The sequence below is a fragment of the Stomoxys calcitrans genome, chromosome 5, assembly GCF_963082655.1.
Source record: "Stomoxys calcitrans chromosome 5, idStoCalc2.1, whole genome shotgun sequence".
Classification (NCBI taxonomy): domain Eukaryota; kingdom Metazoa; phylum Arthropoda; class Insecta; order Diptera; family Muscidae; genus Stomoxys; species Stomoxys calcitrans.
The window spans coordinates 51,229,808-51,257,668 of NC_081556.1; the positions used below are offsets into that span (position 1 = coordinate 51,229,808).

Below are 27,861 nucleotides of genomic sequence, written 5' to 3' on the forward strand. Positions count from 1 at the left end.
TGCAGTATATACCCAATGCATGACGCTCGGTCTCAACCCCCAACTTTTGCCAATGGCTCTCTTGCAGGTGTATAGGGCTTGCTTATTAGAAGCAAAATTTTCCATGTGTATATTTGAATAACTCTGGAACCTAAATATCAATATATTTGCTCATTGAATGCATATTTTTCCACCGATTACTTCAAATACGATTCAATTCTCTCTATGATTGCCTTATAGATGTATGTACAGATTTACAACAGTTTTTGTTGGGACGCTTAAACTTTATCTGCTGGAATATTTTTGTTGTATTTTTTATCCAATTATGGAAAACCACCAATTTTGACATTCTTCTCATTTTCCTCCGATTGGCAAATGACAATTTCTTTTGGCCTTATTACACTGCAAAGAGAAAAGATGTAAACAAATCTAAGGCTATTTTTAACCTCCTTATTAAATGAGCTGTAAACATTTTTCCCATTGTGTTTTGTCTATTCATTGTCATTTGTTAATTATATTTAATTAAGGCGAAGAAAACGAACTGCAAAATGATAATTAACAGTCTTACCATGGATACGGATGGCAGATTTCTTGGTCTAGACTCTAGACAGTAACATGTGTCATGGTACAATTGCGGAACGAAAGAGAGAAAGAGTGGTAGATGAAAGAGAGATATCTACGCCACACATGCGCGAATGTATGGAGTTTTAAATAATAACTACAATTAAGTGTTCCATTACAATGTACATTAGACATGGTTTTTTGTCATTTTCCGAATTTCGGGAAAAATGCATGATATTTTTGAGTAAAGATGCAAAAAAATAAAACCAATAGAAATACAGAACTTTAATTAAACCAGGGGGACGTATGTTCATGAGACAATATTGGTTAGCTACAAAATTTCTCGTTGAAGCACTGAAGATGTAAAAAACCGACTATGTATTGGTTGCCCAAAAATTAATTGCGGATTTTTCATATAGTCGGCGTTGACAAATTTTTTCACAGCTTGTGACTCTGTAATTGCATTTTTTCTTCTGTCAGTTATCAGCTGTTACTTTTAGCTTGCTTTAGAAAAAAAGTGTAAAAAAAGTATATTTGATTAAAGTTCATTCTAAGTTTTATTAAAAATGCTTTTACTTTCTTTTAAAAAATCCGCAATTACTTTTTAGGCAACCCAATAATATCCTACACCATGTAATATCCTAAACCGTAGATGGGGAACAACTCACAACCTCACATAAATATTTACCTATGCATAGAAACACAAGTAAAAAGGCATTAAGTTCGCCGGGCCAAACTTTGGATACCCACCACTTCGGCTATATATATAAACCCCTTTTCGCCACAATCCGGTGAAAATTGGATGAATTTAGCACCCAAATTCGGCGCGGACATTGAGTGGTCTAATATATGTAAATCACTGTTCAATTTTGTAGAACAAAATATTGGTCTTTTTGGCAGCTATATCCAAATATAAACCGATCTGAACCACATTAAGGTCGGATATCGGGAGGCTCAAAAAACTAACTGTTTCAAATTTCAGCGAAATCGGGTAATTAATTAAGCTTTTATGGGCTTCAGTCCCAATATCGGCAGATCGGTCTATATGGCAGCTTTATCTAAATATAGTCTGATCACAACCATATTTAGGTCGGATATTGGAAGGCCTTTACCTACTCTCTGTTTCAAATTTCATCGAAATTGGATAAAAAATAAAGTTTTTAGGGGCTTCAGAACCTTTATCGGGAGATCGGTTTATATGGCAGCTATATCTAAATATAGTCTGATCTGAACCATATTTAGGTGGGATAGCAGGAGGCTAAAAATAACTTACTGTTTCAAATTTCAGCGAAATCGGTTAAAAAATAAAACTTTTATAGGTTTCAGATCGGTCTATATGGCAGCTATATCTAAATGTAGTCTAATCTGAACCATATTTGTGTCAGATGTCAGGAAGCCTTTAGCTACTCACTGTTTTCAGCGAAATTGGATAAAAAGTAAAGCATTTATGGGCGTTGGACCATTTATCGGCAGATTGGTCTATATACCAGCTGTATCCAAATATGGTCAGATTTGGCCCGTTCAAGAACTTAACCAGCGTGCATAAAAAATACGTATCTGTGCCAAATTTCAGTTCAATAGATCAATTTTTGAAGCGTTATGTAGAGTTATTTCAACAGACGGACGTGTGTATGTCTGAATTCATTGACATACAGAAACAGTAAGGTATTCTTAGTCGATCGTAATTTTCAACAGTGTATCTAGAATTCTCCTTCATGGCAGACACCCAAAGTTATAATACCTTGAACCACAGTAACAGCACAGCGGCGTCAATCCATTTGTCTACAATTAGTCAAGTTTTATCAAAGGCAAATAACAATTTTAAAGGAATCCTTGGGATGTCCTGGATATGGTGTAAAACTCTTTTTCTTTTTTTTTTGGCGAAACTCCTATCGCAGAAGCGCATTATCTCACAAACGTGTAGAATTATATTATATAGCTGTCTTTACCCAGTGGGAAAACTATTAAGGACTGATGACATCAGGTCTGATGACACCACTTCAAGGTCTTCTAATAAAGAGATCGTATGCCTTCTAAACTGAAGCATCCAAGAGGACAACTTTGCAACTTTTAAAAATTTGTCATGGGATGCCTCTCCCGTCTTTAGATTTTCCTTCTGAAGTGCCACATTAAGTATATGGTATATTAAGTTTTTAGGCAGTAATTCTATTTTCTAAAGGCCATGTATTTACCGTGAAAGGCAAGTACTAACCAGGCCTCCCTGATGCAAAACAAGGAATGATATCAGGCCAGTAAGTCACCGCCATTTCCCGCTGGGTAGGTAATGTTCTGATCTAATTATCTAATATCGATCTTGTTCAATGCTTAGTAACATGCCTTTACACACTACTATTTTTTATGTACTCCAATTGCAGATTTTTTTTGTTCTTGCAGACTCCTAATTATCATTCACAACCCCAAAAAATAGTCTGCGAACTGCAGGCTATTTGAATGCTTCATCAATTCCGGAAGCTTTCATTTCACTGCTACTTCATCATTATTTCAACCCTGTTGGGTGCCATTTAAAGCAGTGCCACGTTCCACATTTATTAGTCCGCGTTAACTTTCTTGCCAGCTGTTGCATTAACAAAATCACCAAAAAATAACTGGTTTAGGGGTTATTTTGTTTCGAAAGCAATACTAACAATTAGTTTCGCACTCACTTTTCCATTGGATTTAGTGCAAAGGTAAAAAAAAACTACAGATGTTGTTAACATTCAACAGTGGGAAGTCCTTTCGAAATTTGCGCCAACCAGTACATCCACGCATGCCATAGGGTAAAGTATGGAAGCCTATAGGGTTTGAAATCAAAATACCTATGTATGTGGATGAATCAGAATCATTGCTGAGGTTCGCTTTGGTTTAGCTCAAATGTAATGACGTTTTGCAGAGTGTGGAATGAATTGGGTGAGGGATGAGTTTACAGGTTTGGAAGGGAATTTGAATGCAAAATAGCTCAAATAGACCGATCCGCCGATTTAGGGCTTTAGGCCCATAAAAAGCACATTTATTATCCGATTTTGCCAAAAGTTAGTTGTGAGTTGTGTTAGGCTCTTCGACATCTTTCTTCAATTTGGCCCAGATCGATCCAGATTTGGATATAGCTCCCATATAGACCGATCTCTCGATTTTAGGTTTTGGGCCCATAAATGGCGCATTTATTGTCCGATTTTGCCAAATTTTGGGACAGTGAGTTGTGTTCGGTTCAGATTTGTATATAGCTGCCATATAGACCGATCTCTCGATTTAAATTCTTGGCCCATTAAAAGGCGCATTTATAATTCGATTTCACTGAAAATTGGCACAGTGACTTATGCTGGGCTTTTCGACATCCGTGTCGTATATGGTTCAGATCGGTTTATTTTTTAGATATAGCTACTAAAAAGACCAATATTTTGTTTTATACAATTAAACAATGACTTGTACTTATTAGTATTTGGTCCAAATCGGAACATATTTCGTTATAACTGCTATGGGACATAAGATATGCAATTTTCACCGGATTTGATAAAAGGTGGTTTACATATATACCCGAGGTAGTGGGTATCCAAAGTTCAGACCGGCCGAACTTAACGCCTTCTACTTGCGTGTAAAACCGTATTCCTTGTGGAACTTGTAAGGTTTTACCTTGAGCTCAATATAAAGGGTGATTTTTTTGAGGTTAGGATTTTCATGCATTAGTATTTGACAGATCACGTGGGATTTCAGACATGGTGTCAAAGAGAAAGATGCTCAGTATGCTTTGACATTTCATCATGAATAGACTTACTAACGAGCAACGCTTGCAAATCATTGAATTTTATTACCAAAATCAGTGTTCGGTTCGAAATGTGTTCATTCACCTTAACGTTGCGTCCAACAGCATCTTTGAAAAAATACGGTCCAATGATTCCACCAGCGTACAAACCACACCAAACAGTGCATTTTTCGGGATGCATGGGCAGTTCTTGAACGGCTTCTGGTTGCTCTTCACTCCAAATGCGGCAATTTTGCTTATTTACGTAGCCATTCAACCAGAAATGAGCCTCATCGCTGAACGGTGAATGAACACATTTCGAACCAAACACTGATTTTGGTAATAAAATTCAATGATTTGCAAGCGTTGCTCGTTAGTAAGTCTATTCATGATGAAATATCAAAGCATACTGAGCATCTTTCTCTTTGACACCATGTCTGAAATCCCACGTGATCTGTCAAATACTAATGCATGAAAATCCTAACCTCAAAAAAATCACCCTTTATGTTGGATCCTTTCACGGGATTTTTCAGATTTTTAAGCATTTGATTGCCACTACGGAGTGGATTTCGTTGAAGTGAAGAAGGCTCCTTCACTTGCCGAGCCATTGTAGGTTTTGCTGTATTTTTTTTTTTTTCTTTGACTACAAATGCGACTTATAGCAACGCTAATAGTATCATTATAACGATATACATATAAAAATTTTGTTAACTTTAAGATATTTGAATTCACCAAAAATAGCCCGTTGTGATTTTCCAGCTTAATAAAAAGCAATCACTCTATCACGTTTGAACTCGACCACGAATAACTTTCTTTTGAAATAAACTTATAAGCAAATGCTTTTAAAGGCTTATAAACAATATAATGAGCTATCAGTAAAACAATTATCATGTAGCTGTCACTTCTAGTTTGACAGATATACCAGTTTGAACTTTTGGTAACACTTCGTTAATCGTTGTATATTGTTTGGGGGGTTGGTCCCCAAAAAAGGGGATAATTTTTCTTTAATCATTGATATTCCTTGAAAAACTAACCTCGTTCATATAATCCGTGCATAACTACATCCACATGATGCTGGTTTTCCAATATGCCCACAATATGTGGTTGTACATCAAAATATTCACAATACAGACATAAAGCCTGAATTGGTACACTCGTCATTCGCATACTATTTGACCATCTCCCATCTGAATGTCAGACAGGCAGGCAGGCTATCAAGCAGCGGTCACCATGTAGGCTTGTTTGCTTTATCAGACCCTTGTATTATTTGCTTTTTTTTCACGCGTTTCCATTTGTAAAGAACTTTTTTTTGGGAAGACTGATTGTAAGTAAAATGATATTGCACGTCATGATAAGTTGGGTGTTGTCTCAGATGAGTAGGAAGGAAAAGCAACAATTTATAGTTGAGACTTTGTATGCAAACCAATGTAGCTTATACATATGATCTCAACATTATGCGTGCGTACACAGATGCTAACATCTGGAAGGGATTTGCATGCATTCTACTATCCGAGGAGGACTGTTCATACAGCTGCCAATGTAAATGGTTCGATAATTAACAATATATTATTTATACGAATGTAGTTAAATTTGGGACATTCAATTTCATACAACCTCCATCCATTGCAAATGCGGTGATATGGTTAGTTGATATGGATATAGGGGATATACATACAGCGGTCAAAAAAAGTATTCATCATTAGCAAAATTGATAATAAATTCACTTATTTTGGGCAATTGAAGAAAATTTAAAGTAAACAAATAATGCAGTTTTATGCAATAGTTTATTTTTCGTAATATGTTTTAAAATAAATTCAAAAAATAAATTTAATTAGCGCAAAAAATGCAATTTTATATAATAACACCAAAAACAGAACAAAAAAAGTATTCATCATTGATGTGCTATCATCAAAGTCAAATTCAAATATTATTTGGGAATCCCCCTTTTCTGTTTTATTTAGTAAAGGAGGCTTTGCCCTTGACAGCAAATATTTAATTTCATTGAAAATATAGTTTTTGTCAAAATGGGTCGTAAGCAAAACGAGGTTTCTGATGAGGTAAAAGTTTTGATAATAAAACACCACAGGAATGGTTTAACTCAAAAAACTATCAGTGAAATATTAAATAGACCACGATCTACTATACAATCCATCATCAGAAAGTGGACAGAAACGAAAACTGTTGACAATAAACCAAGATCTGGTCGACCAAAAGCACTTTCAGTTGGAGATGTGCGTTGGCTAGTGCGGCAAGTTCAGAAAACTCCGAAGACAAATGCGACCATTCTTCGTAAAAACACTATGGAATATTTAGGGAAGGAAGTTACTACACAAACAATTCGAAATACACTCAAAAGGCATAGTTACAGAGGAAGAACTGCACGTAAGAAGCCCTTTATAAATAAAATAAACCGAGTGAAAAGGCTAAACTTCGCAAAAATGTATGTAAAACAGCCCGAATCATTTTGGAAAACAGTCATTTTTGCAGACGAGAGCAAGTTTAATCTTTTTGGGTGCCCCAAAGTCATTAAAACTCCTCCTCAAAGTCCCGACTTGAACCCAATTGAACATCTTTGGGAACATCTCGAACGCAAATTGAGAACGCGCAATTTTTCGAGCAAGAGTCAAATGCAACAGGTGATAATGGAGGAATGGACTAATATAGACCAAAATATAACCGCTAAATTAGTCCAATCGATGTCAAACCGTTTAAAAGAAGTTATAAGACGCGGTGGTCGAATAACAAAGTATTAATTTTTTTAAATTATGTTATTTATTTTTTTGTTTTTTTGCAATGATGAATACTTTTTTTGTGTTCAGCTGTAAAATGGCCCTTTTTGTTCCAATAAATACTATTTTTTTCTTTAAAAACAATGAAATTGTGTACATATATATCATACAAGCACTACTGCATCATTAGTTTAATATGTTTTTATTCCAATTGTCTTTTGTAGACTTATTAAAAAAAAAACATTGAATGATGAATACTTTTTTTGACCGCTGTACATAAAATAGTAACATAGCGTAAGGATTAGATATCCAAAGTAAGTTCCAGATTTTTGTTTGTTTACAGCCACCACCGTTATTCACTCCATGAAGGTAATCGAAATATCGTTGACTTCTCAACGACATTGCGTCTTATGACGCTTAACACCTGGGTTTGAATCCTGGCGAGAACATCAGAAAAAATTGTCAGTGGTGGTTATCCTCTCCTAGTGCTGCCGACATTTGAAAGGTACTATGCCATGTAAAAGCTACTCCCCAAAGAGGTGCCACACTTTGACACGCCGATCGAAGTCGCCTATCTTATTTTACTTTAATTGACCATTACAGAAAATGTATTCCTCTAGTTGAACGTAGAATAGATGCCCAATCGCCTCGATCTTCTGCGGTTCTTCTCCAATTTCTGAAACCCAGTTTCGAGATGTCGGTCTCCACTTGGTCACTCCATGGGAGTTTTGATCTTCCCCTTTGCTTTTAGTTTTATGGTCGCCTTCAAAAGACTTCTCTGCTGGAGCTTCCTGATTCATTCTGACAACATAACCTGGCCAACATAAACGTTGTATTTTGATGCGTTTAACTATGCTATCGTCGTCATACAGCTTTTGGTTAATTCGACGCCTATACTCTTCATTAACGCAAACTGGTCCATATATTTTACGAAGGATTTTTCTCCCAAACACTTCAAGTACTGATCTGCTTTCGCAAGTATAAATATGTATATCCATATTTAACTGTAATTCGATTAGGGTTTACAAGAACAATTCACTTAACAACACTTCGTAAAGAAATCAAAAAGTAATCAATTTGCTGCTTAATAATAAACCATTGGTCAATGCATCATAAATTTGTTTAAGGTAAGTAGACACACACACACCATTTACTCATTCATTCATTCATTGTACCCTCCACCATAGGATGGTGGTATACTAATTTCGTCATTCTGTTTGTAACTACTCGAAATGTTCGTCTGAGACCCCATATAGTATATATATTCTTGATCGTCGCAACATTTTATGTGGATCTAGCCATGTCCATGTTGAAGGAGTAAAGCTAGCCGCTTGAAATTTTGCAAAAATACTTCTTATTAGTGTAGGTCGGTTTTTGATATAGCTGCCATATAAACCGATCTTGGGTCTTGACTTCTTGAGCATCTAGAGGGCGCAACTGTGCTAAGTTAGGTTCAAATCGGTCAATAACCTGATATAGCAGCCATATAAACCGATCTTGAATATTGACTTCATGAGCCACTAGAGGGCGCAATTCTTATCCGATTTGAATGAAATTTTGCACGAAGTATTTTGTTATGATATCCAACAACTGTGTCAAGTATGGTTCAAATCGGTCCATAACCTGATATAGCTGTCATAAAAACCGATATGGGGACTTGGCTTCTTGAGCTTCTAGAGGGCGCAATTCCTATCCGATTTGGCTGAAATTTTGCATGACGTATTTTATTATGACTTTAAACAACTTTGCCAAATAAGGTTCAAAGCGGTTCATAACCTGAAATAGATGCCATATAAACCGATCTAGGATCTTGACTTCATGAGCCTCTAGATGTCGCAATTATTATTCGATTTGCATGAAACGGATCCTCTCATGACCATCAACATAAGTGTTTATTTTGGTCTGAATCGGTCTATAGCCTGATACAGCTCCCATATAAATCGATCTCTCAATTTTACTACTTGAGCCCGTAAAGGGTGCAATTCTTATTCGAATTGGCTGACATTTAACACAGGTCTCCAACATAGCATTTAATTGTGGTCCAAACCGGACCATATCTTGATATCGCTCTAATAACAGAGCAAATCTTTTCTTTCATCCTTTTTTTGCCTTAGATGAGATGTCGGGAAAAGAACTCGACAAATGCGATCAATGGTGGAGGGTATATAAGATTCGACCCGGCTGAACTTAGTACGCTTTTACTTGTTATTGCTGTAAGTTTCAGATTAATAAGCTTGACTTTAAGTGGCTTTATTATTTGGCTAAAATTGTCCATAGTCACTGACCAATTATTCAATTAACCAGTTCACGTGCACACAAAAACGATGGAAATTTTGGCCAACGTTCATGGCAACGAAAATCCAGAAAAAATATGCAAGGTTGAAAAGAACGCAAAACTTTCTCAGCATATTTTTTTCGCTGCCTTTGAAATGTGCGTGACCATAAACAAATGAAACGCAACCAAAAAAAACAAACGGAACAGAAATTATAATTAAATAGTTTTTTCTTCTAAACAGAATTTCGCTGAAAATGCTTCCAATGCTCGGTTTGTCGATTAGTTTGCTTATATTCTCATCTGCCCAATCCATTACTTGTGCACAAATATTTGTTGATAAATAAATTTATTGTTTACTGAAAAAATCATCATATTTCAATGTGAGGCGTTATTGCTTATCACTGTCAACACCTTCCTTTTGGAGTGTTGCACAAATATTTTTTTTCTCTTTTTTTTGTGGGAAATGTTTTGAGCGCTTTAGATATTTGTGGTCATAGAATGTGATCTTAAGCGATTAAAATATTTTTGTGTTTGATTTCTGAAACATTCATGGAGAGTGTCTAGTCGGATATATTTGATCAGAATATACATATTCTAATAAACATTTTATAACCAAAAGACAAAGTATTATTATGGAGTTTTTTTCTATCTATCATGCTTCTTCACAGTCTAATAAAAATTCATATTATTCTAGAAAAAGAAGTGTAAAAGTGTATTGCCGACCATTGGCATAATTATCTACTCAAACATTCTGGTAACCATTAATTCTCTGAAGAACGTGTTACTGAATTCAAACCCCGAACTAGACTTTCACATTTCTCTCAACATACTGACTGAAAAGTTTAAAATGCAGTTATGCAGAGTCCAATGTCACAGAAATATTCCATGAGCGGCCTGTTTCAGGCAAGCTTAAAATAATAACCACATATTTTATGTTGAAATTACCTAATATCCACCTATGAGTCAAATTTTTTTGCACATCTCACACATGTGACTCTTCAAACACATCTGCATATCTGCTTTTATTATCCTTACAGCAAATAAAAAACTTTTTAAAACTCTTCACTTAAGTAACCTCAATGTAATTTGAAACCGCAATATAAACAGCAGCTACACTACGGATATGTCTTTTGCATAATGTTATCCTTGTACTTGAAAACATATGTCAGTCTCCCAATAAAAAAAAAAAAAAACAAAAATATCCGAAACGTAGAATTTCAAAGTAAGGCTCAAATTACTAAGTATTGAATAATATTGATTTACCACTGAAAAAAGGAGCGATCATTAATGATGAGTAATTTTGTTAACATGAATCATTATTTAAAAGGCTTCTCAGGAAGGAAGGGCAAATACATGTGACAAAAAGAGTCATAAAACAAACTACAAACGGAAGACAAAGAATCATGCAATCGCAAAAAAAGGAAGTTGGAATTCCTTATATGCATATATAAGACTTCATTAATGAGGTAACAACTGCAAAATGCAAAAAAATTGGTGAGTAATAACAGTGAGTTAGGTAAAACACCTTGTATATTTATTTACAGAATGTGTGTGCTATTTTTATTTTTTAAGAAATTTGACTTCCAAAATATTTCGTTAACTTAGATTAATCGTTAAACTCGTTGATAATATTCAATTAAATGGTCGATGTACTTTTTGGTGTAGTGTCTTAGCTTAAAATATTTTTGAATGATCCTTTTTAAAACAATCCATTTACGATCAGTTGCTCCATAATGCCTATAGAATTTAAATTAAATAAGTTTTAGCAGAACATCTTTATTTTAAAGAGCTGCGAGACATCAAGTAAAACTTCACAAACAGAGGCTAATAAAAAGTTATTCAGCATGTGCCCTTACAATAATTAGAAGCCTGGAAAATAGCAAAAACAGAGGTTGTATTACTTGAAGCATTCGAAAGAAGCGTAAACTTTTATTATGTCAGACAATTTAGTTCAATGGAAAAATTAGTAAGAACGTCGAATGGTTCCTACCATAAAATCCAGAACGCATTAAAAATAAACTGTGAATGATAGGTAAGGTTTAAGTGGCCATCCTCAATCAGACTTATATAGAAATTTTCGTTCATTATGATACCATAGGAATAGGAACAGGAATATGCCTTCTAGTTCCTTTCATTGAACTATTTAGATCACTTTAACAACTTGCGAATGTTCACATACGCTAACTTAGATAAGTCCTCAAAGAAATAAGAACCTACAATAAGAAATAAGAACCTCCTTCTACTTGCCAGTGGAGAACACTCACAACAGATGATTAGTAGTCTCCTCTTCTGCGCTGCCCTCACAGCTTCTGCAGAAGTCGTTACTTACAACTTCCAGTCTACCAGCATGTTTGCTGATCAGGCAGACTTAGCTTAAATGTAACTTTAGGCATGTCCCCTGACTCTAATTCCTCTGGAATGTGTAATTCCCTGGGATATCTCTGTGGCACCCAGAACAGTTAAATTTTGAACTATTCAGCCATCTCGTTGAGGCAATCAAGGATAGTTTTTATACCCTCCACCATAGGATGGAAGTATACTCGGTTTGTAACTTATAGAAATATTGGTCTGAGACCCAACTTACTTTACATATTCCTTCGTGCCCAGAGGATTGGGTATATACTGCAGTTGTCAGACCCATAACGTTATATGGTGTTGTGGTCTGGTGGACAGTTCTTCAAAAGTCTACCTTCTATTCAATACTCAGCAGGACCCAAAGGGTGGTTTGGCTGTATCATAGTCGCCCTGAAGACTACACGATCTGATGCACTGAATTTATTACTGCACCTAATGCCTTGAGACAGTGCCTGATATCTCAGACAGTGTGGATTATACATTGCCTGAGCCACTTTTTGAAAAAAGTACTGTACTACTGTGCATGATAGAGCTTGTACACCCCAAAGCCCACTTGGTCTTCTATGGTTGTAGAACTTGGACTGGTCATATCGAGAAAGTTACCCAAACACTGCAGAGTGTATCAAGCGGAGATCTTTGCAGTTAAAGAAGTGGTGGAATTACTAAGATGTAATGTCATAACGACGATTCTCAGACAGCCAGGCAGCCATTAAATCCGGGATAATGTATTTCTGAATTCAAGCCACTCTCACAGATCTCTCCACGAGATGGCTGAACAGTTCAAAATTTAACTGTTCTGCGTGCCGGGCCATATCCCACGGAATTGTGAAGAGGACTAGCTACCGAGACTAGGAACTACCTTACACATTCAAGAGGAACGGGAATCTATGGGTAGCGATATGTAAGCTAAGTCTTCAGGATCAGGCCCGAAGGACAAAGAAGTATAGATGGTCACAAAGGGGGAGTTGTGAGCATTCCAAAATTATGTGGCTTGATCTAGACTTGAAGAGGTCTACCGCTTTACTGCCGCTGGCTAAAGCAGGCATCTTAGTCATTGTGTCCTTCATGAAAGGTCATTGTTGGATCGGAAAAAATGCTAAAAGACTGAAGGTTGACAGTATCGACTTTTGCCGAAGCTGTGGGGACGTGCATTGAATACAAGAACATAAGCCCATGGGCTTGGAAATATTGGGCACACTAGAACAGAATATCTGGTGGGTGTGTGCCCCGCACTGGCAGTTAGAAGGAGAAGGCAGAAGAAGGTCTGATTTAGCGTATGGTAGCATTAGCAAGTTGTTGGGATTTAAAAAGCGATCTGGATGGTTCAACGGTAGGAGCTAAAAGGCATTTTCCTTCTTCTGTGCCCGTGGCGTCACAATGGACGAAAACATCTATGTGAATCTGATGGCATACAACGACTTAGATTTAACCTAGACTTTATATTCTTGATAGTCTTGACATTCAAAGTCGATTTTGCCAAGTCCGTCCGTTCGTCTGGTAAAAGTATGCTAACCTTCGAATGAGTAAAGCTGGAGCTTGAAATATACTTCACAAATACTTCTATTAGTGAAGGTCGGTTGGTTTATTGAAATTTTGTTGACTTCCAGAAATCGTGCTAAGTATGGTTCAAATTGGTGTATAACCTGATATAGCTGCCATATAAACTTATCTCCCGATTTGATTTGTTAAGCCTCAGTGGGCGCAATTGTGCACGTGATGTTTTGTTATGTCTCTCAATAATTATGCCAAGTATGGTGAAAATTGGTATGTAACCTAATAAGGCAACCATATAAAAGAATATTCCAATTTGACTTCGTGAGGCTCAGGAAGGCGTACTATCCGTCCCATATAACTGAGATTTTGCGCGTAATGTTTTTCTATGATCCATCCATCTCCTATTACCTATGAAATTTAAGTTGAAACCGTTTTTATCGGGAATAGTAGTGAAATACTTTTTATCAGGCAATGTATAGTCCGCTCCGCCTGGTATATCGTGCATGTTAATAAAGATAAAATAGTGTCCGTAGCTCCCTTATGACCAAGAGAAAGCTCCCTCAGCTACACAGCTGCGATCGCAGCAATCCGGAAAACCCAATTTCCAGGGCCATTACACATAGCATTAAATGCAGTGCATCAGATGATGTCGTCCTCAGTACAGATGTGATGCATAAACAAACCATCCTTTGGGTCCAGCTAAATATTGAACGGAAGGTACAATTTTAAAGTACCGTCCACCAGACCACAACATCATATGGTATGCAGTTTGCAGTTTACAGCCAGTACATGACACGCGGTTTAAACCCCCAACTTTTGGCAATGGCCCCTTGCAGGTATTAAGGGAAAGAGATGCCATGCTTGCACTTTCCGTACTGGTTTTATGGGACTTAATATTGTAGATTTATGGACTAAAATAAACACATATTTGTGTAAAACATAATGTCACACGCATTGAAAACAATATGGGCATCTTAGGGGATAAAAAAGTCAAATCGGTTGAAAGGATTTAGTAAAGGCTATTTATGTCTATGGAAACACCAAGACATCTAAATAAAACTTCAAAAGAAGGGAAGTCCTTCATAGGTTGTTATGGGTACCTCTACTGGTGTACCTTATTAACAACTTAATCATCTCTACGCAATTAAGACTTCATTATGTGTGACACCAAATTTATCTCCGATATGACCCATAACCTAACCTAACCTATACATCAAATTTGGCACTTAACATATTTTGTTGTATCAATACTCTCCTTTTTTGTACAATACTGAAGATTTCGTCCATTAATAATAATAATTGAAAATTTAACAAATTTATGATCATATATATCATGAAATGTTAAGACATTAATTAACAAATGCGTTCGTGCAATAAATTTTTTTCGCATAAACCTCCAACGTTACTTCTTTTTATTGCTGAGAAAACCAAACCCAAATGAATTTTAAACTTAAAACAATTGTATAATTTAATATTTAATAAGACGCAGGGCAAGATAAGTGGAAAAAAAACTATTTTTACGTGCCAATGTAAAGCCAATTTACTAACACATATAATCTAATTATTAAAAATTTTTTTTTGGTTTTAGTAAATTTTAATGACTTGCCAATTAACTAAGCGCCATTAAACCGCTAAAGCTAGCAGCTACAATTTAATTGTCTGTTTTTGTTAAATTTATTTAACGAGTTGCTTGCTTACCAGAGGTAAGGGTGGGAATTTTTCATCTGCTGTGTTTTTGTTTTTCTTTCTTTTTGAAGTGGTTTTATGTGTTTAATTCATATTTGTTGTCACATCATATGTAGAGTAGATATATTAAATTTCTTTTTATGTATGTTTTTGTTTTTTTTTTTTTTTTTTTGCTGACGGGTTCCTGTGAGCTGTGCAGCAATAAATGCATGTTCAGACAATAGAAATTACTTAATGAAGATATCATATAGTCAAGTCCCTCGAAATGGAGAGTAAAACGACAACACATGTTACCTGCTTGATATCACTATCTCTGAAAATAGCTGATTCATGAGGTTGAATATTAAGAAGAAAATCAAAGGAGATGAGTGTGGTACTGTGTTGATATGAAAATGGTTTTTGATGGAGAAAAGAGGAAAAATAAAAACGTAATCGATTGTAAATGGGCCATATCGGTCCATGTTTTGATATAGCTGCCATATAGACCGACCTGGGATCTTGACTTCTTCAGCCACTAGAGAACGCAATTCTTATCCAATTTGACATGAAATTTTGCATGAGATGTTTTGTTATAGCTTCTAACAACTGTGCCAATTATGGTTCAAATCGGTCCATAACCTTACATAGCTGTCATATAAACTGATCTGGGATCTTGACTTCATGAGCCACTAGAGGACGCAATTCTTATCCGATTTGGCTGAAATTTTGCACGAGGTATTTTGTTGTGACTTTCAACAACTGTATCAAATATGGTTCAAATCGGTCTATAACCTGATATAGCTGCCATATAAACCGATCTAGGATCTTGACATCATGAGCCTCAAGAGGACGTAATTATTATCCGATTTGCCTGAAATTTTGTACAACGGCTTCTCTCATGACCTTCAATAAATGTGTCAAATATGGTCTGAATCGGTCTTCAGCCTGATACAGCTCTCCTATAAACCGACATCCATATTTTACTTTTTGAGCCCCTAAATGGCCCAATTCATCGGATTCGATTTCGCTGAAATTTTACACATAGACTTCTACTGTGGTCTCCAACACTCAATTCAATTAGTATAGCAATTCTTTTCTTTTATCCTTTGTTTGTCAAAAAAGAGATACCGGCAAAGAACTCGACAAATGCTATCAATGGTGGAGGGTATATACGATTCGGCCCGGCCGAACTTAGCACGCTTTTACTTGTTGGTAATTGCAAATTTACCTGCGAACCGCTCTTTTAGAAATCACCTTGATATTTCTCCCATATCAGTTAATGCTGTCTAAATTAAGTTTTGTAGCTAAATGATAAGTGACCTCACTACGAAGTAAGAACAATTGATATATCTCAGACATCAGCGCAAAATATGTGAAGAAGAGACCCACGTCCTCGCAGGCAAAACAAAAGGAATTGCATTTGAACAGACTCAATTAGATAAGAGTGAAGAGTATTGATAGGATCCCAATTTATAGATCCGTATTCTAGGTTGCAACGTACTAAATAAGTGTATACTAAAGATAATATTGATCAATATTAAAGATAATATTGACCATCATCATTAATAGACCTGAAGATTTTCACATTATCGGCAAACTTCAAAATATTAGAATACTTTATTATGGAATAATATAAGATTTTTTCCATATCTGCGGTAGACATCGATATTTTAATGAATGATTAAAAAGGCTTAATATCGTATAGGAAAGTTAATCGGCACACTGTTTCAAAATGCTAGCCGGGACACCATTTGGAACAGCAAGAAATGTAGATTTTATTGATCTTACGTTTTGTTCTATAGTGTTTTCATCTATCAATGGAACATGTATATTAAAAGAATTTCTAATTATATAAGAATACTCAGAATAAAAAAATCAGCGAACATTTTTGAGATATCTAATCAGTGTCCACTGACACTGAATCATATTTAAAAAAGTTGGGTAAACCACTAAAGCGGCGCTTAGAATTAATATAGAAAGACTTAGGATTGGATTGTAACTCCGTTTTAATTTTATTCAGGTAATTGCTATGAGCCAGCTTGTACTCCATACACTGATAGAAAAAGAACGGTACTTCCACCGGCTGGTATTATTTTATTCGCGTTATTGTCAAATATTTTAATACCAATTGGAATCAATTTAATACCAGACGAAGTAGGCTGTTAAGAATTGACGGCGTCACATATGTATTCTTGCCTTCGCGGCGAAAGTGTGGTTTAGCTTTGTACTTAAAATATCGACGGCTTTATAAGATATTTGTTTTTATTTAGTAAAATGTTTCAACACGATTTGTGTGAGTAAAAACGTGTTCAAGTACAATCGGAAGCGGAGAAAATGGTAATATACAAACTCTAAGGATGTTACCTATGTTTATGAAAAACATGATAAAATCTCTTATGTGGAAAACGATGGTGTGTTGGTATATTCATATAAACCACTTCTGAGAATCAATGGATATGGAATGAGATTGCTGAATACAATGAATCGAGGTTGGTCATGGTGTAAATTTATTTTTTGTAATTATGTAGTTGTAATTACTAACATATATAATCAAAATAAAATAAGTTTAAAATTACTTTCAATGGGGGATAGAAAATTCAATAACGGCTTGTTACTAAGATCAATAACGGTGTGGTACTAAAACCAGTAACAGATTGATATTAAAATCAATACCAGTACAGTATTAAAGCTAGCACAAATGGTTCTTATCGTTTTGTATATCATCCATATCATGCGGTATTGCTTTCTTCCTAAACGGTGTTGCTTTACTATCAATACCGTATTGTACTAAAATTAGCACGTTTGGTATCAACTTTTCTGTGGGTGTATTGTACCTTGATCTTGCTAATGAGTAGTTTGAGAAATCGAAAGTTGTTACCGATTTTTTAAGTTTCTTATACAGTTTATTCTTGGAATTGTTCAGTTTCCATAATTTTCTTGTATTCCAAGGTGGTCCAGAATTATCAGCTACAATAATTCGAGGCACTGATTTAGCAAAGTAGTATCGTAGAATAGAAAAAAACTTTGATGTATTTTCATAAACATTATCAGATGCTAAAACGTTATCCCAATTAGTGGCGGAAAGCAGGAATCTGAGATTTATATAAATAGCTTTAGCGAAGCAAAATTCTTTTCTAGGGGAGGGATATTTAGGAAAAATTTGTTCTGGGAAAGAAATAGTAATGTTCAGGGTAGGATGGAAACGATCCTCTGGATAAGTGACTGGATTGGAACATTATAAAGAAATGTCGGATGTATACTATTAAATTCCCCATGAACATTCCATTAAAGAACAGGGGATACTTTTGTCGGATGTATGGTTGACGAATGTTAGATAGAGTAATTTACAAAATGAGCAATATATAGTATTGATCTGAAAAAGCCCGAAGTCGAAAAAGGTATAAAAAAATCGTTAGAAACCACTAGTAGCAACTGTTAAAGCAATTAAACTGTTAAAATTTGATGAGCGGATCCAATAAATTGAGGATATATTAAAATCGCCTAAGGCATTCACAGTGTCAGTTGAAGGGGATTTTTGGAAAGCAAATGTAATAGCTTTAACGTGTTTCGAGTAATTGAATGTGGAATGTAAGAACAGGAGACAAAGAATGAATTTTGCCTATGAACATTCCACTAAGTAACATGGGCAAACTTCTCACATATCAATGAGTGCAGTCTGATTCAAGTTTTAGCTCAATGACAAGGGGCCTCCTTTTTATAACCTCTTTGGAGAGAAGTTTTACATGGCATAGTACCTCACAAATGTTGCCAGCATTAAGAGGGGACAACCACCGCTGAATTTTTTCTGATGGTCTCACCAGGATTCGAACCCAGGCGTTCAGCGTTATAGGCGGACATGCTAATTTCTTCGCTACGGTGGCCTCCAAAAAAATGATATATTCTTCAAAAAGATTCTAACAACCACAATCTCAATACCAGATAACATGGAATTGTTATCTGCCCGGAGGGTAATTAGACGGAAACTGCAATCAGCATCACATCTGTAAATGCTACATTTTGAACATAAGACCTCCATATCATAAACCTTATGATAGCCATTGTTTCAGTAAACGCTATAAAGTGAAAATCAAAATCAAAGCTATCTGAGAAAGACGTTTTGGTATACTATAGAAATGTTACTATCGAAAGAAGTTTCTAGTTTTTTTGGAACATTATTCAAGGTATGAAGCAAAAATTCAATATCATTATAGATGTATTCTTCAATTAGTGATTTGTTCCTCAGGAACAATAATTTCAAATGATACTTTACTTCGTCTGTCCCGGTGTTTAAATTTATGTGCTAATTTTCGATTTTATATAGAAAGAGACATCTTCAACGGCTGTTTCAGCAGCGAACCAAGCGCCCAAACACAATCTTTTTGGATGAAATAACCTGCAACTGTATGAGTATGATATTTATTGCTACACGAAGGGGTTGTATTGATCGAAGCTGAAGCAAGGGAATGAGTATTGGTAGGCGGGTTTGAAGCAGTTGAAGTGGATGGATCCAAAAAATACCAATTTCCCAAAAGAGTCAGGTTTTCAATGTTTCAGCATTTCGACCATACCTTAGAGCAATCGCAAAAATGAAGATTCAAAATGAAATGTAATAAAAACATTTTTATAAACAACAGAATAGTTTTAATGAAATATAAAAATTGTACTACTCAATACCAAAGATATATGTTTAGCAAATATTGTTTTAATTCTCGCAGTATATTTTCTTATGATTCACTTTCAGATAATGGTCGTAGAAAAAAAACGACGTGTCTAATGTGATTTTATTTATTTAATTGTCGCTTTCTTCAAGTGTGTACTTTCCTCTGCTATTCTCGGAATCATAAAATATTATATGCATTATTCACATATAAGGAACAAAACTCTTAGGAAGTGATAACAGCCACCATTAGCATTTACACAGTTTATTGCCGAGAGGGAAAATAAACGTTATGGGGTTAATCATTACATTATAATTATCATTTAAGTTTTGTATAGCTTCTGTTTGTAAATGGTTTTTTTTTTTGCATACAAATATTTTGGTTTTGTAAATATAATCAATGTGCAGAGCGGTAGCGTCAGTATATTGCGGTTTATGTGATTTCTTTCTTCTGCACTTTTATGAACTTCGGTTTGAAGTCAAGTCTAGTTAAAAATAAATAATAAAAATCAATTGTAAATTCCAAAGAACAGAAAAAATAAATGACAAAACGGTGTTGACCTTTGTGGCAAAAACAAAAAAATCAAGAATTTTAAAAATAGAGACTGTTTTATTTCTAAACTGTATGTTATTTATGTTTGTCTACAGATCTCTACTAACTGTCCACTAACAGATTTTTTGCTCAATTTTGTAAATAAAGTGGAGAATTTTTTATTTTACAACAGTATTAATTCAATTGAAAGTGCCACCAAAATGAAAGAATAGTTCATAGTTCACATCTAACGGGGTTTTTAGTTCACCAGCTAAATCGGCTCATTTTGCCTCAGTTATTTAACTCGTTAGGCAGTCTGTTATTGTATCGGTAAAGTATGCGCAATGCAGCCGCATTAAGGAAATGACATCAATACAACTAAACCTGCCTAAGGAAAATGGATATCCTGCTATGTAGTGAAATTGTACTTCATATCTAAGATAATCAGATACAAGCAAAAACATCAGTTACCATATGAAATGGGGAAGAGGCTTGTGTGGTAATTTATGACATTTTTTATAGCTGAAAGTTTCAGCAGACATATGGGCATCACTGATTGTGTATGAAAAGTCAATATGAAATTGCTGGGCTTAAAGGAGAATGACTGATGTGAACTTTTCCAGTTCCGTTGGCTGAATTCAACTCAACAAACACAGTGAACTAAATAAACGAACTGGTTTAGAAAGCTGAAGAGAGAGGGAACAAATGTTTTATGTTGCTTTCAGAAAATAAAAATCTGAAAGTAGTACAACTTAAAAAACAGTCAGTTCCTTTCGTTGAACCATTCAGATTACATTCGCAAAACCAAACAAATTCTCAAAGAATGAGACCCTAAAGCGGAACTCCTTCTGTTTGCCGGTGCGAGACACACACACAACAGATGTTCTATAGTCTTCTCATTCTCGCAGATTCTGCAAAAGACTTTACTTACAATTTGCAGTCTGCCAGCATGTCAGCATGTCAGAAAGCGACCTGTCATAATGGATATAACGACTGAGAAGTGTGTTCTAGCCAACGACAGCAAATCGTTTCACCTTTTCAAATCTAAATTGGACCTGATCATCTTCTTTTCTTACATGTCGTTAGGGGCATACCCACAGATTCCAGTTCCTAGTTTTGCAAACCCGTCTTATCACTAGTTCCCTGAATTTTTAATTGTTCAGCCATCTCGTGTATAGATGTATGATAGCCCAGGGCGGTTTTTGTAATGGTTTTTATGACATTACATCTTAGCGATTCCATCACTTCTTTGCTTGTATCTCGATTTGATCAGTCATAGTTCTCCAGAGTACAAAAAAAAGCACACCTGGTGTTCTAGTCTGATACAGTACATTCTATAAAAAAATGAGGCTTAGGCAATGTGTAGTCTACATTCACTGGAACATCGGGCATTGTATCAAGGATGACTCATTGTTCAAAGCCGCTGCATGGCCAAGTAGAAAGGTCCCTTAGCCTCATAGCAGTGGTCGCTGTAATCTGTATAGCCACAATGTCCAAAGGATTTAGTTGCAGCAATCAATTCAGAGGATCAGATGGTGTCGTCCTTAATGCGACTGTGATGCACAAAGAAGCCATCCTTTGAATCCAGTTGCCGTCCACCAGACCACAACACCATATAGCATAATAGGTCAGACAACACTTGAAGTGTTCGGACGATCAAAAATATATGTACTTCGTAGGATCCCTAATCAATATTTCGATGAGTTAGCATAAAAGCATAAAGAAATAGGTTTATCCTCCATATTATGATGGAGGCTATAAATAACGATTTCAGATATTGAACTATACATTCCTTAACTTAATAATCTAGGTTTTAAAAATGCTGTTTTTTAATCCCGTTTATTGTAAAATACCATATTTTGAAAATATTACTGCAGCTTTGAATAAATAAATAAATTATTATTCTAAAGGCGAAGCAGTCATGAAGACAGTGACAACACAATATCAACACTGATGACAATACTTGCAAAAACGGGTTCATCTAATTATTTAAACAGATTTTATGAAATTAACCTCACGTTAGCGTCAATTAAGAGCCAATTAAGAAATTATCTTCGGGAGATTGAGTATTTCTTCTCCACGTCCAAATTTAGCTAATCTTGATTAAGAAGAAACCCCCATGTTATCATACTGATTTTAATGTTGTTTGCTAAAGAACACATTAAGTTGGACCAACCCGAACCTTGATTTCCCACCACCATGGATTATTCTATCGGAATAGATATTAAATCTCCAAAAAAAGACCCTGCAACAGCCATGAAATCGGCATTATTTGGGAATTAAAAATAAATCCTTCAAAAATGGGATTTATTTTTGTATGGTAAAACCTGCAAAAAAACACAGGATTTAGCACTTTAATCCCGCAAAGGCCAAAAATTCGGTTTTAGTGGTTTTTTATGTAAACTTACTTTATGTTTATTTCAAAAGAAAATTATTCGTAATAATGTGATTGCGTTGTTTTTGGCTGTAAAATCACAACAGGCTATAGTTGGCGAACTCAAACACCTTCAAGTGAACAAAATGTTTGTGTGTCGCACCATAATTCTTTATAACGATGCTGGTAGCGTTACCAAACGCCATTGTTGTGGTCCAAAAAAAAACCTGCAATATCTAAAATAGTTCGACGAGTGAAGGATCGAATTCCCCTGAAAGCATGGAACATAAATTTAAAAAGCAAGTAAGGACGGGCAAAGTCGTACACTGCAAACCTTTTGATATCCAAAACCACATTGAAGAATTTCGACCAAAATCCTTGTATATTGTGGGAGTCATAGAGGAATTCGCTGTGCAAAATTTTGAAAAGATAGGATAAAAGCGCTTGCAAAGGCTCTAGGAGTGAAAATCGGGCGATGCTTATGCATCTAAATCTGAGCCGACTTCAAAGAAGTACGCCAGTGACAAATATTATGTGGATCGGTAACCAAATGACGATATTGTTGCAGTAAAAGTCAAAAACGGATGAAAATATATACAAGAGCAACATCTAAATCTGAACCGATTTCAACCAAAATCGTCACACGTAGAAAAAGTTTTTAAAGAAAACATTGTGTAAAATTTTGAGAAAATTTTTAATAAAAGTGCGTAAAAAGCTCTGAGTGTGAAAATTGGGTGATACATATATTGTGGTACAGAAAATTCTACATACACCACTCAAAATATGCGTTTTATAAAAAGAAACTTATTTACGAAAAAGTTTTTCCGCCAAATATCGAATGTTGCCAAAATTGTTCTCCATGGTAACCACTGTTATTATTAGCAAACATTTTTGGGGTTATATCCTATCCTCAGTACATGGCTCACAGATTATGAAGCTGCCATTTACGAAAAGGTATGTGGACTTATCTGTGGCACTGTATATGGCAGCAATATCTTAATCTAAACCGATTTCTATGAAATTAGACAGCAGTGGCGGGAGTCATAAGAGAATCCTTTGTACCCAATATCGTGAAAACTGGTTAACAAATTACCACGTTATTGCAATATTAGTAAGAATTGGAAGAAAGGAAAGCATTGGGTAAAATTTTGAGAAGATCGGTTGATAAATACGAATGCAAAATATTTCGAAGTGAAAATCGGGGGAAACATATATATGGAAGTTATATTGATTTCTATCAAACTTCTAGTGATGTCGAGTCGTAAGAGAAGTCCTCCTGCAAAATTTCGGTAAACAAATGATTATATATTTACAATATTAGTCCAAATTAGACGAATATGTATATAGGATCCAAATCCCTGAATCGATCTCTTCCAATTTCAATAGACTTCGTCTCTAGGCAAAAAAAAAGCTTATGCCATATTAACATGGACAGAAAAACAGAGAGTCATTGCTAAATGGAATAAGAAAGTGATTCTGAGTCGATCCGTATGCTTATCCATCGGTCTAGCTCTCTTCCTTCTGTATGTTAGAAACCAATGATACCCTGTACCACAGTAATTGTAGGCTGGTGGAAAAACAAGCTCAATGTAAAGCCTTAGATGTTTAAAAGGCACACGATTTTACACGAAAGCAAATAAAGTTAGACTCTAAAGAGCAAAGGAGTTGCTGCGCTTGCAAGAATGTGGCGAATTTCCACGATTGTCCTCTGATGAGAAAAATTTCCCAATTGAGCAATTCGCTGGATTCTGGGGGGTTTTTGGGGAAAGAGCGGAGCCCCAAATACATGGTCCCACAGTTGGATATTCGTATTCAACTCCCAAATACCTTTATTTGAGCCCCATGTTGCGATGGTGAGTAAATAATGACTGTTTGTGGTCTATTTTGAGAAAGGGTTAGACCCCCAGAAATTGGTCCCGAAAGTGGGTATGAATTTCATTTGAGCCCCACATTGACATGGTCGGTAAATATGCCCGATTTAGGGGTGGTTTTGGGAGTGGGTTGGTCCCCCAAACACTAAGCCCTGAAAAAATATCAGCTACGTGCTCTATTCTCATGTATCTATATATCATCTATTTGAACCCCATATTATCATTGGCCTCGAAATTAGATATCAAATTCGTTTTCTAATCTCAAATACCAATTGGATCCCCTTATTGCAAAAATCAGCAAATATATGCGGTTTGGGGTCCCAAAAACTATCAATATCGAGCTCCACTGTCTTGAACACCCAAATTGTCTTGGTGCGCAATTACGTCCTATTTGGGGGTTTTTATGGTGTTAGGACGTCCCCTAGACAGTTGGTCCCAAATGTTGATTTCAGATTCGTGGTCTACTCCTAAATACCTTTCATTTGAGCCCCATAAATACCTTTCATTTGAGCCCCATAAATACCTTTCATTGAGCCCCCTTAGTCGGCAAACATGACCGGTTTGGCGGATGGGGAGGCCAGATTCGTGTCCTACTATAAAATACCTCTTATTTGAGCCCTATACTTGCAATGATCAGCAAATACTTCCTATTTGGGTGGTATTATCCGTAATTTGGAAACCACATTTTTGTTTTTAGGTTACTGTATGAGGGCACACAAAATTTCACTTAAATCACCGAGATCTCGCGTTTCTGAAAATTAGGGTAAGGGGGAGGGTCCGCTCCCCCTTCAGATATCAAAAAATGCACCATTATGTACCATCAGTGAAAATTTCAAGAAAATCGGTTCAGCCGTTTTTGAGTCTATAAGGAACACACAAACAAACAAACTGACAAACAAACACAAATTGATTTTTATATATAAGATTTTTTTGTGGAAATTCTTTTAATACTCCGGCAATGGATTTATTTTACCTATAGTTACTTCTGTGAGGTTTAACATTAAAGAAATTAGCAAATCTTAGTGGTAGCAATTCGGTGCAATCTATAAATCCCTTTTCTGATCCCTTATCCATGGACGTTCTGCATCTGACACTCAATGAGTCCAAATCAATTGAATTACACACCGATTCATAAGATGGCAATAGTTCAGAATAAGATAAGGAAAATAGCACGCATTTCATTTCCGCTAGATCTGAGATATCACAAACAATGATGACTAGTTCTTATCATATTTCAAACAGTACTAATTATCTTAAACCTTTATTACTATCAAGTAATGTGCTGTTTTGTGAGCAATCGCTGTTATAAAAGTGACGTGGAAACCTTTGCCACAGATAAAAATAAAAGTCCCCCACTTATGGGTAACCCCTCAAGGTTAATCATCATTTCCGATTTATATGGTGATACCTTGGCAGAAGTAGCAGGCGGTGGAAGCACATGGGTCACCATACCTTTTGTCCAAATTCCTACTAAATCAATTTCAATTGCTTAATTTTCTCCAGCCACAAAGGCTGAGACTTAGCAACCATTGGTGTACAAGTAGCTATTTTTGTGTATTATTCTCAAAGCATCGTTGTAGATTTGTTGAGAATTTTTGTGTAATTGTTCAATTGAGTTGAAAACTCCTTAAAAGATCGCCATAGACACTACCAGACCACCACAATTGACTGCAGTGCAATACAAAAATTTTGAAATTTCGGTTTACCCTGACATTGATATTTGCCCACCAAGTGGCTGTGCCACAAGGGGCGGGCAGAGACAGAGGCAACGAGCCTGACATCAGCACCGCTCATGGAGCATTTCTGTAAGGAAACTCGTTGTAAACTGGATTCCAAGTGTGATTTTTTTCTGTAGCTGCTTTTGTTTTGTTTTTATTTTTCTGATACAATCTCCCCATTTTTATTTTGGAGCGCCTTTTCACAGAAAAAATCTATAATCAAATTCAGTAAAAAAAATTAAAATTCAATTTGCGAAAAACCCCAAAACTGCCAGGCAACAAATGCCACATGTGAATGCGGCAAGTCTCCCCCCAAATGCAACATCGAAAAATTGAAAAAAGTGTAACTGCTGATTTTGGCAAAATAAGGAAACCCAACCGCTGCGACTGCGCAAATTCTCGAGAATATGATATTCTGAAACTCCAATCCACTAGCACATCAGACGAGTCTGAGAGAGCAGAAAAGCAACAAAAACTGAACTTACCTTAGCACCGATTTGGTTGCCACATTGACCGGCTTGCAAGTGAACGATTTCCCTCATGATGGTTTGTTTTAGGTTTTAGAGTTCTTTTTTTATAAGAAAAAAAAGGTGATCGGGTTTCGTTATAGTTTTGCAAGAAACTAGCGCAGGTAATAAATCACGTTTTTATGTTTTGTCAAAGCACTTCTTTTTTGCAAAAAAATTCACTTTTTTATCAGCTAGAAGAGCAATCAAGCAAAGAGAGAGAAAAGATTGTTAATCCTTTTTGGCACTTTTTCGAATGGATATTTGGATAATATTCTCCAAGTTCTTTTCTTTGTATCTTTGGTTAATCAACTATCAACTGCAGCACTCAGTTCCTCTGGGTTTTAATATTTTGTGTTCGTTGTACCACACTTGATATCCACTCGACAAGCAAAACTCAACTGATCGCTGCGATGTGGGGTTTTGTAAAAGAAGCATTTGCCGGCTTCATAAATTTCAGGCCCCCTTATGTTGTTGTTGCTACTGTTCTCATCTTCGTTGCCATTCAACCGTAGTTCGTTGTTGTTGATGGGCTTCGCTTCATACCGCCGCATGCACACTAGGGTGGTTCCGTCTCAAAGGGAAAAAATCAATGAAGAGGTTTATTTTTAGGCGGCACCCCCTAAAATGTTTCATTTTGTTAGACTTTAAGATTGCCCACATTTGAGCACAATTGAAAGATGTTAACACGTGCCATTGGGGCCTTAAAGTTTTGAAAATCACGATTTTTTGCCTATTGGCGTACTTTGGAAACTTCGACGACCCATATCTCTGGAATGGCTAAAGCTATTTGCCCTTGTCATACATCAAATTAAAGTGCAGTTTACAGGTAACATATCACTCTCTGAATGGGAAAAAACGGAAATATGAGTAAACAATCCGCAATACAACATGCACTCATACAAAAAAAGTTTGCTGAAAATAGCACACACGTCTGCTGAAAATAGCACACACGTCTGCTGAATATCAGTAGTTAATTTAGCTGCTATTGTAGCAGTAGTTCTGCTATTACAGCAGTAATATTGCAATCTCAGAGCAGCAGGCAAAATGCTGAAAAGTCTGCTGTTTGCTGAAAATGACTGCAGCTTAGTTATGAAGGGGATGTTGGAATAAAAAATAAAACACATATGTAAATGTGTCTCTCAGTGGAATTTTGTAATCACCACTGAAAGTATGCATTCCATAATCTTCTTATACCCACCACCGAAAGATGGGGGTATATTCATTTTGTCATTCCGTTTGATACACATCGAAATATCCATTTCCGACCTTGTAAAGTATATATATTCTTGATCAGCGTAAAAATCTAAGACGATCTAGCCAGCGTCAGTCTGTCTGTTGAAATTACGCTACAGTCTTTAAAAATAGAGATATTGATCTGAAACTTCGCACAGATTCTTTTTTTGTCC

At 35.9% G+C, this 27,861-nt stretch overlaps 1 protein-coding gene across 2 annotated transcripts in view; it reads right to left on the reverse strand.

Moving 5' to 3' along the window:
* LOC106095737 (tubulin beta-3 chain) overlaps window positions 1–26,859 on the reverse strand; it is a 70,799-nt gene extending 43,940 nt beyond the window's left edge. For both annotated transcript variants that reach the window (XM_013263063.2, XM_013263062.2), the window contains exon 1: window positions 26,432–26,859. In XM_013263063.2, coding sequence (XP_013118517.1) covers window positions 26,432–26,488 — 57 coding nt within the window. In that variant the 5' untranslated portion in view covers window positions 26,489–26,859. The remainder of the gene's footprint in view (window positions 1–26,431) is intronic.
* Window positions 26,860–27,861: the final 1,002 nt, after the last annotated feature.